General features: G+C 41.1%; 1 protein-coding gene across 1 annotated transcript in view; it reads left to right on the forward strand.

Annotated features, from left to right (window-relative positions):
• The window catches only part of RFX4 (regulatory factor X4), a 195,785-nt gene that overhangs the window by 166,293 nt on the left and 13,907 nt on the right, over positions 1–15,585 (forward strand). Inside the window, exons 15-16 of the mRNA XM_049884974.1 lie at positions 2,906–3,025; positions 3,747–3,908. Of these exons, the coding sequence (XP_049740931.1) occupies positions 2,906–3,025; positions 3,747–3,908 (282 nt within the window). The remainder of the gene's footprint in view (positions 1–2,905; positions 3,026–3,746; positions 3,909–15,585) is intronic.

The following is a 15,585-nucleotide window of genomic DNA, read 5'->3' on the forward strand; positions in this document are numbered from 1 at the left end:
CAGGGTTTTCCATTCTAATTCATCATTTCATTGTGTTTCTCTCTTTTCATCCTTGTTGACTTAGTTCAACATTCCAGCAAATATTTCATCTTGGACTCCTTTTCCTTTTAAGTATCTGATGCCATCTTTTGACTTCTTTGACTCTAACTCTAGGTACAAAATGGTCATTTCATAGAATTTTACAACATTACTAGGAACCTGAGTGATGACAATAATAACTACCATTTATTAAGCATGCAGTGTGTTCTCTGTCTCAGTATGGTCCTTCTGTAAGGCAGGTTTTATTGTCCTCGTGTTAGGGAGCTTGCATTCCATAATGATTAAGGAGCAACTTCATAATCAGACAGTCTTGGGCTCAAGTCCTGGTTCTGTTACTCAATAACTGCATGACATTGGACAGTGACTTTACTTCTCAAGGCCTCAATTTCTTCATCTGTAAAAGAAGAATATCACTCATCTCATACAGCTGTGATGAGTAAATACAATAATAAATCAATAGTGGTTGGCACGGTGGCTGTCATGAGAGCAAGGGTTCAATAAGTGTTTGTTTTTAAAGATTTACAGGAGATAAATCTTTAAAAAGATTAGGGAGGTAAAGTAACTTATCTAAAGTCCCAGTCACTAAGTGGCCAAGCTGGGATCTCAACCGGGGTAGTTTGATCCAGAGCCCATCCAGTTACCCACAATGCTGTGCCTCCTCAGTGGTTCTCAGGACCCATTTCAGGGAAGGTGGATGGAAAGTTTAGTTTTGGAAGCTGTGTCTCACAATGACTCACTATAACCTGAACCTTGCTGAGTTCCAAATGGGGTTAAAAATGGACATGGCACCCTGGGATGGAAGAAGAATATGGAGGAAGTGCAAGGGTGGAAGACCTTGGCTTTGAGTCCTGTGATCACAAGGGTTAGAGGCTGTGCCAGGCTCCATAGAGAGGGGGCATCAGGGTAGATGGGCATGACTTGCTGGGCATCCAGTGCCCTCAGAGTTAAGTGAAGGGTTTTCTCTGTAACCTTCCTAGACCAAATGAATTAATCTACCTGAGATGAAGGATGTGGGTGTGTACAGAGTGGCAGGCAAGTACAGAAACCAGGAGCAATTCAGAAGGAGCAAATTGATAAATTCCACCAAGGAAGAATCCTCTAAAAGCCCCCAACTGGCAACCATCACCTTATTTCTGAAACTTGGAGAGGCATAGCTTCCAATTCAAATGGCCCTTCCAGGGACCAAGTCATTTATGCCATCTGTGCCTTATTTTCCCATCTGTGCTATGAGGAGGTTGGATAGATGATTGGCAGGTGAATGGAAACAGAGTTCTTGGCCAGACCAAACTGAAGCAAATCCCTATTCAGTTATCCATGGAGAGATTCATTTCCTCAAATGTGAGGGCAGGTAATACCACCTGTATCACAGATTGTTATAAGGATGAGATGAGAGTATGTTAAGTGCTTGGCATAGCTCTTGCTACATAGTAAGCATTGAGTAAGTGGTAGATGTGATGACAATGATAGTGATGCTAATGATGATGATGAGGATGTGATAGTGATAACAATGATTGAATCAAAAGAGAAATAATGCCAGAGAATCTCATAAGGTTGTAGAAAAGCAAACTAGAGGGAGGTGGGAAGGGAGGTCAGCTTATAGGGAGGTGAATGAGAAGTTTTGGACATTTCATGGGCTGACGGGTTATCCACAGAGATGGAAACATGGGACTGGGGATGAAGGTTGGCCCCTTCTCTAACTCTGGCACCCAGGGTACCTGGATTACAGCAGACATTAATTGAGCCCCTACTACTACTATGTGTAGACCATTCCACTGTCCACAGATAGCAGCATGACATACAAGAAGGTCCTTGTCCTCAATCTTCCCATGGTCAAGGAGCTTCTCAGGTGCAGGGACCCCAGCTCCAAAGGACGCACTCTGCTCCAGGTGCTGTTTTCTTGGTGGTATGAGGTCCCCAACTCTCTGCTTGCTTCCCTTTTATCTCTTAAGAGATAAAAGGCACACACCCCAGGGAAACTCCCTTTACCTTGGATCAGGGTTAGGTAACCTGAATAAGGGTGGTGTTACAATCCCACCCTAATCCTTTCAACATAAAATTACAATCACAAAATGGAGGACAACCACACAATACTGGGAATCATGGACTAACCAAGTTGACACATATTTTTGGGGGGACACAATTCAATCCATGACAGACTGGCACATAGAAATCACTTTTAAAATGATTGTTTAGATCCCCTTTTTATGAAATAACCTGCTCTACATCGAAAATGAAGAGTATTACTTGGAAATACCAAATCTTTTCATTCTAATACCTTTTCTAAGAACCTTGTGCTAAACGAGATCTCAGGAACATTTAGGAAATTATTAAGTTATTGCAAACTAAAATTTTCAATTCCATTCCCAGAATTATGTCAAGTACATTGGTAGATACCAGTGAACTAGAAGGCAAAGTCCCTACCATGGACGTCCTTGAAGTCCAATTGGGGAAATAAGATATGCTTATGGAAGAGATAAAAATGAAAGACACTGTTAGTAAATGCTGAACAAACTGAGGGATGTTCCCATGAGATCAGTCGAGTGTGGGTACATGAGAGCTCAAAAGCATTTGGACAGATGACTCAGTGGGTGCCATTTTTTATGGTGTCTCATTAATAAGTTGTGCAGGGAAAAGGTTCACTTCCCCAGAATTGTTAATGACACTTAACTTATGTCAAGCACTAGGCTAGGCTGAGGATGCAACCATGAAGAGTGATCTCTGACCATAAGGAGTTCATAAATGAGTGAAGAATGAGGTTCTGCACAGACTATGACAGCACACAGTATCATGTGCTATTGACCAGGTAGAAGGGGCTCACATGAGATGATATGACTTACCTTTCTGTCTGGATCCTCTCTCACAACAGGGTCTTTTCACCTGATCCACTTGATGTTTGATGACTACGTGCTCTACCTGTTAGAATCCCTGCACTGTCAGGAGAGGGCCAATGAGCTCATGCGAGCCATGAAGGGAGAAGGAAGCACTGGTAAGCCAGCATTTCACTGGGGATTGCACTACTTGATAGTTTAATTTGTACCCTTACTTCTGTGCTCTGTGCTCCTTTAACTGTGTATCCCAAAGAACTTAATTACGGTGAGAAGATCAAAGGGTGTGAAACTAGTCATGTCATTTCCTTCTTTGGAGCGGGTGTGCATGTGTATAGGAATTGCCTTGAAGGCCATGATGGTGGTAGGAAACCACTGAAGGGTTTTAAGCAGGCGAGTGACATGACGCAGATTAGGAAGAATATTTCATCTTTAAAATCCCTTAAATAGAGCCTGGTGGTGCAATGGTTAAGAGTTCAGCTGCTAACTAAAAGGTTGGCAGTTTGAATCCACCAGTTGCACCTTAGAAATCCTATGGGGCAGTTCTACTCTGTTCTCTTGGGTTGCTATGAGTCGGAATTGACTCGACGGCAATGGGTTTTTTTTTTTTTTTTTTTTTAATACAACCAGGAGCCCTGGTGGCACAGTGGTTAAGCGCTTGGCTGTAACTGAAAGATTGATGGTCCAAACCCACCAGCCACTCCACAGGAGAAAGATGTGGCAGTCTGTTTCCATAAAGATTTACAGTCTTGGAAACCCTATGGGGCAGTTCTACTCTGTTTCTATAGGGTTGCTATGAATTGGAATTGACTTGATGGCAATGGGTAAAGATAACTTGCTTTGAAGTTTGGCTGTAAGAACCCTCCCTTTCTCTAACTGTAGCAGAAGTTCAAGAAGAGATCATCTTGACAGAGGCAGCTCCACCAACCCCCTCACCAGTGCCATCATTTTCTCCAGCAAAATCCGCCACATCCGTGGAAGTGCCACCTCCCTCCTCCCCTGTCAGCAACCCATCCCCTGAGTACACTGGCCTCAGCACTACAGGTAATGATTGGTCCCTCAAAAACTGAGCTTCAGATAGCGAGTTGATGTTTAAAGCAAGGGCTTTCTGGAAAAACATTCTTCCCCTCAGCTCCCAAAAGACAATGCCCAAACCTTGCTATCTTCCTGGATTTGTGGATGACTCACAGATATTCGTTTGTACATCTTTTTTACGCTTCTGTTTTCAAATTGGCAGATTAAGCACATAATAAAATCTCCACCCCCACAACTAAACCACTGATGCACTAATTAAAATGATATTAAATATAAAGTAATACACATTCATTCTTGAAAACAAGAAAGGGAACTCTATGAATCAGAAACTGACAGGCATTTCTGGAAAGGGGGCAGACAAGAAGCCATATGCTGAGCCATGGGAAGCAGAAGTAAGGCAGGAACTATAAGCAGAGTTGGTCATGAACCAAGCTAGGGCTGCCCTCTGCAGAACTGGAAGGATGCTCTGATTAGAGGCCCACACAGCCCAAGACGTACACTGAATTCTCATAAGCTGAGTTCACAAGAGTCACCCAAGCATCTGAGGAAGTGCAACCTGTGAAAAGGAGAACAAGTTTAAGAAAAGGGAGAGCTTTTACCTAAGGAAATGAAGTTAATAGGACAACCTGAAAAGAACTATTAAGAAGAGAAATAAAAAGAAGAAACCATACCCATGAGAATCAAGTAAAGATCTTCCAAAAGAAATATATAATTTTTTAGAAATAAAATTCAAGAGATGGGTTGAGTAGCCGATTGGATACAACTGAAAGGGAGTTAGTGTACTGAAAGACTGAGCTGAGGAATTCTCTGATAATGTGACACAAAGAGATAAATAAATGTTAAGAATAAAAACAATACTACTGATATACATCTGTTGGTCTCACCCCATCCAAAGCAAAGGAGAATGGAGAAGACCAAAGACACAAGGCAAAAATTAACCCATAGGCCTAAGGGACCACATGAACCAGAGCCCCCACCAGCTTGAGCCCAGAAGAACTAGATGGTGCCCAGCTACCACCATTGACTGCTCTAACAGGGATCACAACAGAGAGTTCCGGACAGAGCGGGAGAAAAATGTAGAACAAAATTCAAATTTATGAAAAAAGACCAGACTTACTGGTCTGACAGAGACTTGGAGGAACCCTCAGGACTATGGCCCCTGGACACCCTGCTAACTCAGAACCGAAACCACTCTCAAAGCCTACTTTTCAGACAAAGATTAGACAGGCCTATAAAAGAAATAATAATACACGTGAGAAGCGTGCTTCTTGGTTCAGTCAAATATACTAGACCAAATAAGCAACTCCTGCCTAAAAGCAAGATGAGAAGGCAGGAAGGGACAGGAAAACTGGACAAATGGACATAGGGAATCTGGGGTGGAAAGGTGGAAAGTGCTATTACATTGTGGGAATTGTAACCAATGTCACAAACAACATGTATATGAATTTTTGAAAGAGAAACTAACTTTAGGTGTAAACTTTCACCTAAAACACAATAAAAAATTAATAAAAAATAAAATAAAAAAGCAGTACTAAGAGAAATGGCTGATACATCCAGAAATTCCAGTGTTCATCTAAAATGTTCCACAAGGGAAGAACAGAACGTGGAAAAATAATGGCTGACAGTTTTACATAATAGAAAAAAGACTTCCCAGCTTGAAAAGCTCTCATTGAGTACTGTGCTGAATAAATAGAAAAAGAAAAAAGCTCACCCTTACGTTCATTGAAGAAAATGAAGGGTAAAAGGAAATACTGACACATACCTAAAAGAAAACACAAATAACTTCCCATGGAAAGAGAATCAGTCTGATACAAACACCTCATCAGCAATATTAGATTCAAGAATTATCTGGAACAGTATCTTTGAAGTGCAGAGAAAAAAATGCTGTGAAAACCTTGAATCCAGAATCCTATATCTACATAGATTTCCCACCCTGTCCCCACCCTGCCCTTGAGGACTTTTTATATGCCTAGTCCTGTGCTGGTGCTATGAGAAATATACAGGTTAGTATGATAGGGTCTTAACAACAAGGGGCAAACACAAGGGTCAGAGAGGCAAAGACAACTGTAATTGAAGAAAGAATGTGGCATGTGCGATAAGTGAGGTACAGACTAATGCTGTGGGCTCCCCAGGGAAGGAGAAGAAGAGGCTTTCTAGAGATAAAACAACTTTGTTCACCAAAAATACAGAATTTAAGTACTGCTCACAGCTCTTCAACTGCTCTGGGGTTCTTAGATGATTGGAACTATGGGACAACCATCCCCTGAGCCTCCTGCCTCACTCAGGAAAGGCAGCAAAAAGAGCAGCCAGGAGCCATTTACCTGAAAAACCTTGTTGCATACTACCACCACCACCCAGGAGACACACACACAAGCCAATTAGTGATAACATCCTTGCTTCTAAAATAAACAGGGAAATTTTGCGAATAAAGTTCTGTATAATGAAGCTGAAACCATTTGAGTAACACATTTCTTGCAGTGTGGCAACCTATCACACAAGCAGACTCCAAGGAAATGGAGGGAATGGGAAGAGTGTGAAGGGCAGGTTTCTGGGATTTCTTCAGAATCCTTATCCAGCTTGTTAGTCAGCCTGGCTTTCTTTGTAGCAATTTGAAGGTCTTAAGGCAAGGCAGGTGTGATAGTCAAGGCCACAGGAATATCATAAATGTGTTCAGAGATTTCTGTGCAATGTGTTCAAGAGTCATAAAAGTAGCTTCTTAGAAATACAAATATGAAACAGGTTCTCTTCAGATGACTGTAACCTTTGAAGATTTGGTACATTCCAGCTTTGTTCTCAGATATCTCCAGGGGGCATTAAAAATGTCATCCTATGGATTAATAAAACTACGTGCAATATTTTTCTCAAGTACCACTTTTGAATTACTCCACTGCTAAATTGGTGTGGATCATAATCTTGGAGGTAATAAACATAAATTCCTAATAACCTGTATGGTTTTACAGACAATATTATATGATAAAGCACACATTATTTATCTGTAACATACACCTATTATAACAGAAAGGTATTATGGTAGGCTGCTTAAATTTGAACAACTTTTGTACAACTTTCCACAGAACAATACTGTAAATTGGAAAACAATTATTTTAAACCTTATAAAATGCATTTGTCATGCTTCTTTTTCTTTTTTTTTTGTTGTTGTTAAATGCTAACTCAGCATATGGTTTTCATGCCCAGTTAAGTTTTATTTCAATTTTAAAATTATTGCTTGAGTTGTGTTCCATCTACTTTCCAAAAAAAAAAAAAAAAAAAATCTGAAGTGGTTTACAATATAAATAGCAAAACCAATCCTTAAAAAAAGACCCAAATCAGGAAGCAAGAAATAGTGAAGTAGTGGAGGAAAATGCAAAACAAAACAAAACAAAAACTTGGCTAACAAGTTGATTAAAACCTGAAATGGAATTTTACATCATCTAGTTATTCTGTTGACTTGACAGCACTGGGTTGGTGGGGTTTAGTTATTCTGTTGAGTTTCTAGCATACTGTAAATATCACTGATCACGTGATGTGCGTACGTACGTACTATCAAGTTAGACTTGTTGACCATCAAGGCCTAACAGATACCTGTAACTCTTCAACAAATTAGTGTCTGATTTTGGGTGGTAGCTTTCCCATTTTTCAGCTATGAAAAGGAGACCAAACAGTATTAGGTCTGCTTAGTGAACACAAAGCAAAAATTAACTCATTGCACATAACTTTTTGTCATCCTTTCATATAAGGTGGTATAGATGAGTCTTGACTCACTAGGAAAAGAGCCGCTTTGTTTATCCATAGTCATGTCTTATTCTATGTTCATGCGTATTTGTATTTCTAAATATGTGTTTTCTCCAGACTGCATTTAGTAATTGTTTTTTAAAAAATGGAGAGGAATATCAGATACCTAAAATCAAACCTGCTATATGGCCAGTTTTGATTGGTTTTATTAAATTCAATGGCAATGTCATGATAATTGACTGGTTAGAGGATTTCATTTCAGCAGTAAAATCTAGCACATTTATCTATTCTTCCCCCAAATCTGAGGGCTTGCCATCTTCCTCATGGCCCAGCAAAGTTCAGAAACCTTTAACTTTCTTTAAGGAAAACTAACTCTCTTCCACCTCGAGGTGGATGGCAGGTGGTGCCAACCCAGCCAGCCCATTTAACATGACATTGGGCTGCAATTCTTTAATGTCATTTAAGGTGGAATGTTAAGCTCCCACTTTGTGGTGGTGGTCAGGCCACGGAAGGGTTCTAAAACCTCATTTATGATGTCATTTTAAGTATTACCTCCTTCAGCAATGACAATAAAAGTTAACTATTAAGCTCATGTTTTCAATTTCCCACCATGGGTTCCCTGCAACACAAAACCAGCAAATTAAATCATTGAGAGGCTAGGATGCCTAATGAAATAAAGGCAAATTCCTCATAAATGGCCCTTAACTGTAGAACATCTGGCCTGCCCAGCTGCAGTTTTCTCTCCATGTGTTGAGGATGTAACGAAGATCACTGGCCCCTGGTCTTCTCAAATAACAAAAGTGCAGTTATTCCAAGGGCAGCTAAACCGAGTGGGATATGGTAGACACTGCAGTCCTGCCCCAGAGTCCACAATGATGACTCACTCACAGAACCTCGGAGCTGTCCCACCAATGAATTCCCCTTCCTACCATCCCAGTTGTTTGCCTTCTTTAAAGAAAAATGGAATTAGGACATATTAACTGGGATTGAAAATAGATTGCTTAACCTCCTCTTTCACTTCACACTGTCAAGGTCTTGGCTTGATATTGGGACCTTGGATTTGCCTCATTTTTCATTCATTCGATAAATATGTCTAATCTGTGGCATACCCTTGGTGTACAAAAGCAAAATAAACAAACAAACAAAAAAAGCCACACACACACGGTTACTACCCCCATGGCACTTACATTCTAGTGGGTAAGAGAGAAAATACAGAAGTAAATCTCCAGGTGAACATACAATTTCAAATGGTCATAAATGCTGTGAATGAAAATAATAGCGTGTTGTGAAAAAGTATAAAATGGGGACCCACTGTAGATGGTGGTCAGAGAAAGCCTCGCTGAGGAGGTAACAGTTATCTGAGACCTGAAGTATCACAAGGAGCCAGCCACATAAAGTTTGGGGAGGAGGAAAGGCCATTCTAGTTAGTGGGGGAACTTCATGTGCACCAGCCCTGAGGCAGAAAAGAGCCTGGCATAGTCAGGACTGACTAGTGCATAGGAAATAGGAGAGAGAGTGGCATCAGAGGAAGGCAGGGGCTAGGTCATGCATGAATCAACATCTCTCTCTGGGAACGGATTCATTTGCTGCCCCTGGTCAGTAGTAGCAATCAGAATTTGGCCACAGAACTATTGATAAAGTCTAACTCAAACAGATGAGGTTTCCAATTTCAGTAGGAATTCTACTTAAGCAAAGCTATCTTAAGGATAGATGATAGTCAATGGAAAAAATATGTATTGGTTTTCTTTCTCTGACTCAATCTAGAAGGCTACAGGAAATGTCTGTTTAGTATCAAATACTCTGAAGCAATGCTGTCCAAATAGAACTTTCTGTGATGATGGAGCTGTTCTTTATCTGAGCTGTTCAAAATGGTAGACACTAGCTGCGTGTGGCTACTGAGCATTTGACATGTGGATAGTGCAACTAAAAAACTGAATTTTTGATTGTATTTAAATTTAATTAAATTTAAATAGCCATATGTAACTAAAATTTTAAGTAATTAAAATTAAATACAATCAAAAATTCAGTTTTTCAGTTGCACTTGCCACATGTCAAATGCTCAATAGCCACATGTAGCTAGTGTCTAGTGGACTAGTTGTAGAATGACATCAAGGACATCATACTTGAAGAATGCAAAAGGTCATTAAAAAGAAAGGAAAAAAAGAAAAGACCAAAATGGATGTCAGAAGAAACTCTGAAACTTGCTCTTGAACAGTGAGTAGGTAAAAGAAAAGGAAGAAATGATGAGGTAAATGAGCTGAACAGAAGATTTCAAAGGGCGGTTCAAGAACACAAAGTATTATAATGACAGGTGCAAAAAACCTGGAGTTAGAAAGCCGAAAGCAAAGAACATGCTCCAATTTTCTTAAGCTGAAAGAACTGAAGAAAAAATTCAAGCCTCGAGTCACAATATTGAAGGATTCTATGGGCAAAATACTGGACACAGGAAGCATTCAAAGAAAATGGAAGGAGTACGCAGAGTCACTGTACCAAAAAGAATTGGCTGATGTTCAGTCATTTCAGGAGGTAGCATATGATCAAGAACCGATGGTACTGAAGGAAGAAGTCCACGGAATACCAACTGAGATGTTTCAACAAGCGGATGCAGCGCTACAAGTGCTCACTTGTCTATGCCAAAAACTTTGGGAGACAGCTCCCTGGCTGGCTGACTGGAAGAGGAGATACATATTTATGCCCACTCCAAAGAAAGGTGATCCAGCCAAATGCGGAAATTATAGAACAATATCATTAATATCACACACAAATAAAACTTGGCTGAAAGATCATTTAAAAGTGGTTACAGCAGTACACTGACAGGGAACTGCCAGAAATTCAAGCGAGATTCAGAAGAGGATGTGGAATGAGGGATAGCATTGCTGATGTCAGATGGATCCTGGCTGAAAGCAGAGAATACCAGAAAGATGTTTACTTGTGTTTTACTGACTGTGCAAAGGCATTCAACTGTGATGAACCCTAAGAAATTGTGGGTAACATTTCGAAGAATGGGAATTCCAGAACACTTAATTGTGTTCATGAGGAACCTGTACATAGACTAGGAGGCAGTTATTCAGACAGAACAAGGGAATACTGTGTGGTTTAAACTCAGGAAAGGTATGGGTTAGGGTTGTATCCTTTCCCCATACCTATTCAGTCTGTATGCTGAGCAAATAATCTGAGAAGCTGGACTATATGAAGAAGAAGAGGGCATCAGGATTGGAGGAAGACTCATTAACAACCCACATTATGCAGATGATACCACCTTGCTTGCTAAAAAGTGAACGGGACTTGAAGCACTTACTTCAAGTGACCTACAGCCTTCAGTATGGCTTATGCCTCAACATAAAGATGACAAAATTCCTCACAACTGAACCAATAAGCAACATCATAATAAACGGAGAAAAGACAGAAGTTGTCAAGGATTTCATTTTACTTGGATCCACAATCAACACCCAGGTAAGCAGCAGTCAAAAAGTCAAATGACGCGTTGCACTGGGCAAATCTGCTGCAAATGATCTCTTTAAAGCGTTACAAAGCAAAGATGTCACTTTGGGGACTAAGGTGCGGCTTAGTCAAGCCAAGCCATGGTGTTTTCAGTTGCCTCATATGCATGCAAAAGCTGGACAGTGAATAAGGAAGACTAAGGAAGAATTGATGCCTTTGAATTACGGTGTTGGAAAAGAATATTGACTTATACCATGGACAGCCGAAAGAACAAACAAATCTGTCTTGAAAGAAGTACAGCCAGAATGCTGCTTGGAAGCAAGGTTGGCGGGGCTTCACCTCCCATATTTTGGACACATTATCAGGAGCAACCAGTCCCTGAAGAAGGACATCATGCTTGGTACAGTAGAGGGTCAGCAAAAAACAGGAAGACCCTCAATGAGATGGATTGACACAGTGGCTGCAACAATGTGCTCAAGCATAACAACGATTGTGAGGATGGCGCAGGACTGGGCAGTATTTTGTTCTGTCATACATAGGGTCACTATGAGTCAGAACTGACTCACAGCACCAAACAACAACTAGTGGCGCTACAATCTAGACACATTTAAAGGGACTTATTTCTCAGGAAGGTACTGGCTGAAGGCTTAGGTTAGCTCAAAACTTGAGCAATATCTGTTGACTCACTAGGACAGCTCATAGAATCCTAGTGGGAAAAGGTTCAAATGATCTAATCCAAGATCAGAAGAATGAGTCTGATCGGGTTGCCTGGCAAGCAGTCTAAATTTTCCTCAGTCTTACCAGACTCTCACAACCTCTTATTTTTAATGTCCCTCAAATGCAGGGTGGCATGTGTGTGGCAGGAGGCAGTGTGTCATAGAGTCCTTCTATTCAAAGTAGTCCATGAACCAGCATCAAAGTCATCATTTAGAAGCCTGTTACAAATGCAGAATCTCAGGCCCCACTCCCAACCTATGAATCAAAATCTGCATTGTAACAAGATCTCCAGTGATCTAAATGCACAGTCGTGTGAGAAGCATTGTTGTAGAAAGGCTCTGGACTTGAGTTGATCTGGGTTCAAATCCTAACTGTGTCACTTAGCTGAGGAAGTCATTTAGCTTCTTGGGCCTCCATTTTCTCACCTGAAAAAGAAGGTAATACTACCTACCTCAAAAGGTTGTTGCGAAAGCTCAATGAGTCAATGCATAAATAGAAATTGGCACAAGGTCTGGTTTATGTTGGTGATGAGTCATTCATTCATTTATCCATTCAACAAATCATTACTGATTGCCTATTAAGACCTCAAAGGAAGCAAGGCAAGTTTCCAAGCACCCTTTCTGCCCTGTGTTTAAAACCCTCTTCCAGTGAAAATTTGGTTGAAGAACAATGTTTTGTTGGGGATGCGAAGGGAATAAAATGTTCCTCTCCAGCAGTTTAAATACTGTAACATGACCAACCACTGCCCATCTTGGGATCTTTACAGGGACTTCCACCACTATCCTCAGATCTTTAAATAGGGATGGTGACCTGGGGGAGGGGGAGAGTAAGAGAAAGATATGGGAATTAGACAAATAGGGAAGGTTTGTTACTGTCATTGGTTAAGGAGCCCTGGTGGGGCAGTGGTTAAACACTTGGCTGCTGACCAAAAGGTCAGCTGTTCGAACCCACCAGCCACTCTGCCCTCTGTCCCAGACGGTCGCTATCAGTCGGAATTGACTGGAGGGCAACGGGTTTCTTACTGTTTTAGGAATCCCTGGGTGACACAAATGGTTAGGCACTTGACTACTAACGGAAAGGTTGGCGTTTCAAACACACCCAGGGGCTCCTTGGAATAAAGTCCTGGTGACCTGCTTCAGAAGGCCCCAGCCCTGAAAATTCTGCGGGGTACAGCTCTGCTCGGCACACGTGGGGTCGCCATGGGTCGGCATCGGCTCACCAGCAACTGGTCTGGTTTTTCTGTTACTGTTTTCCCAACAAATAAAAAGCATTAGAGCAGTCTTAAAAATTAAGCACAAACTGTTGACTGCACAGACTTCCTTTTATTACTTTCTTTAAAAAGAAAAAAGCAGCAGCAATTCTCACTGGAGGTCCCACTGATAGGAAAGGAAATGCAACGGGTGTTCTTCAGGCAAAAAGGGTTTCTCACCCAAGCCAGTAGGTGCTAATCTGCTTAGCCTGCCTGAGTGGATCTGTTAGATTTCTGGCACATGGCCATTTACGGGTTTTGTTTCCCAGACCACAGGAGCCCATTTTTCCAAGAGTTCCACTGGCTTTTTGTTTGATAACGTCTATTTCTAACAGCATTTACTCCTTCGACAACACATTCAATGGAACAAAAATTTACTGAACACCTACTATTTGGCAGACCCTTTGTTGGGGACACAGAGCTGAATAAGGAACGGTCGCTGTGTGCCAGGAGCTCACACAAAAGTTAACTTGTGGTGCGTTCCCTCAGGTGATGGCTATTATCACTACGTCTTCCCACTGCTTGGAAAAAAACTCCTCTGTTTTCCTTGGCTGCCCCCCTTTAGATACCCGTTGACCTCTCTGTGTTCTCCTGAGGTGCCAGGGGCTTGAAGGGTTAATTACTTGCTTGCTGAGGCTGGTTCATTGTTCTCCCAAACTTCCCACCTCCCCTCCAATTCCATTTCCAACTGTAAAACTTGTCTAATGTACTTTAATCATGTTTTTCTTTTTTTACAGAGGCAATACACATTTGTTCTAGAAAAATACAGATAAGCAAAATGAAAAAAAATGGTAAAAGTCATCCTCAATTCCCACCACCCAGAAATAACATGTTTTAATAGGAAGGGTGTTTTGTTGTTGTTGTTTAATTATAAAAGTGATATAATTTTATTTGAAGTTCCAAAAATAACAGAGGGCAGTTACACATAATCCAGTAATCTGAAAAATGACCATTTTGGGAGTTTTGTTGCAGTTATTCATGACGCCTAACATGTAGCCTGCTTAAACCATTCTTACCTGTTTTTGGAAGAATATGGCCTTTCACTTTCTTTTCTAACTCCCACTTCTTGGATCTCTTGTTTTCCTTTAAAAAAAAAAAAAACCAAACCCATTGCCGTCGAGTCGATTTCGACTTATAGCGACCCTACAGGACAGAGTAGAACTGCCCCATAGAGTTTCCAAGGAGCTTCTGGTGGATTCGAACTGCCGACCTTTTGGTTAACAGCCATAGCTCTTAACCACTATGCCACCAGAACTCTTTCTGTATTCCTATAAGCGCTCTTAAACTTTTTTTAACTTAACTCTCAGTTTTCTCATCTATAAACTGGGGATACTGATTCTATAAAGATGTGCAGAGCAGCAAGGGGGTACTTTTAGCCATACTGGTGAATAAGGACATCAGTGATTTTATAGAAGAAAATGTATAGCAGTTTATCATAATTAGCTAAATTACTATTGCTGTTCACACCCTGGGGACAGAATCTGACCCAAGAAACTTGTCTTTCTTCCTCGAAGTCTGAAATAGGAAATAACAGAAATTCCTACTTCAAGAAAATCTGATATAAGAATACCTGAATTCATAACGAAGAGTGCTTGAATCTAACTGGGAGCCTATGAAAGCCAGGGGCTTCAACATACATTATCTCAGTTGATCCTCACAACAATCTTGCAAGATAGTTACTATTATCCCTGTTTTACAGATGATGAAACAAAGGCTCAGAAAGTTTAAGAGGCTTGCCCAAGATCTTATAGGCAGTAAGTGGCAGAACCAGGACCCAGAGCAAACAGGCCTTAGGTAGTGAGAGGGGGAAGCATGTGGCAGATGAGAGTTCAGACCCCCACTAGGCCACGCACTCACTGTGGGACTTGGGTGATGCCATTAGCCTACAGGAAATGCTGACATAAGGAACAGTCCTCAGAATCAAGACATGGAGTCCACTGTAAGGGTGTTGTTAAGGATATTGTTGTACAGTTCTCTTTCTGCTTTATGAGGGTACCTGAAAGAAATTCCCGTTTGATCTTAATTCCAAGGACTGTACACTCCTGCAATGCATTTGCAATCTATGGCTCCTCACTGGCCAGATCCCCCTTTTAGTATTGGCTTTAGGAAAACTCAGAGCCAGGTTTAAGGTCCACCTATAGGAAGAATGTGGAAGAAAGACCTGGTGATCTGCTCCCATAAGATTATAGCCAAGAAAAACCTAAGGGGGCAGTTCTGCTCTGTCACATGGAGTCACTATGAGTTGGAATCGACTTGATGGCACCCAACAACAATGACATACAAAGAATTTGGACCTTTAGGGTGTGCATGTTTTCACTTGATTCCTGTTTCCACTTTTTGTCTCCACTTTTTTTTCTTTCTCCTTCACTCGGACTTCTTAAATCTTGCATAATCCAAAACAAACGAACAAACCGGTTGCCGCTAAGTGAATTCCAACTCATAGCGACCCCACAGGACAGAGCAGAACTGCCCCACAGGGTTTCCAAGGCTGTAAATCTTTATGGAAGCAGACTGCCACATCTTTCTCTCACAGAGCAGCTGGTGGGC

The sequence above is a fragment of the Elephas maximus genome, chromosome 4 (assembly GCF_024166365.1).
Source record: "Elephas maximus indicus isolate mEleMax1 chromosome 4, mEleMax1 primary haplotype, whole genome shotgun sequence".
In the NCBI taxonomy this organism is placed as follows: domain Eukaryota; kingdom Metazoa; phylum Chordata; class Mammalia; order Proboscidea; family Elephantidae; genus Elephas; species Elephas maximus.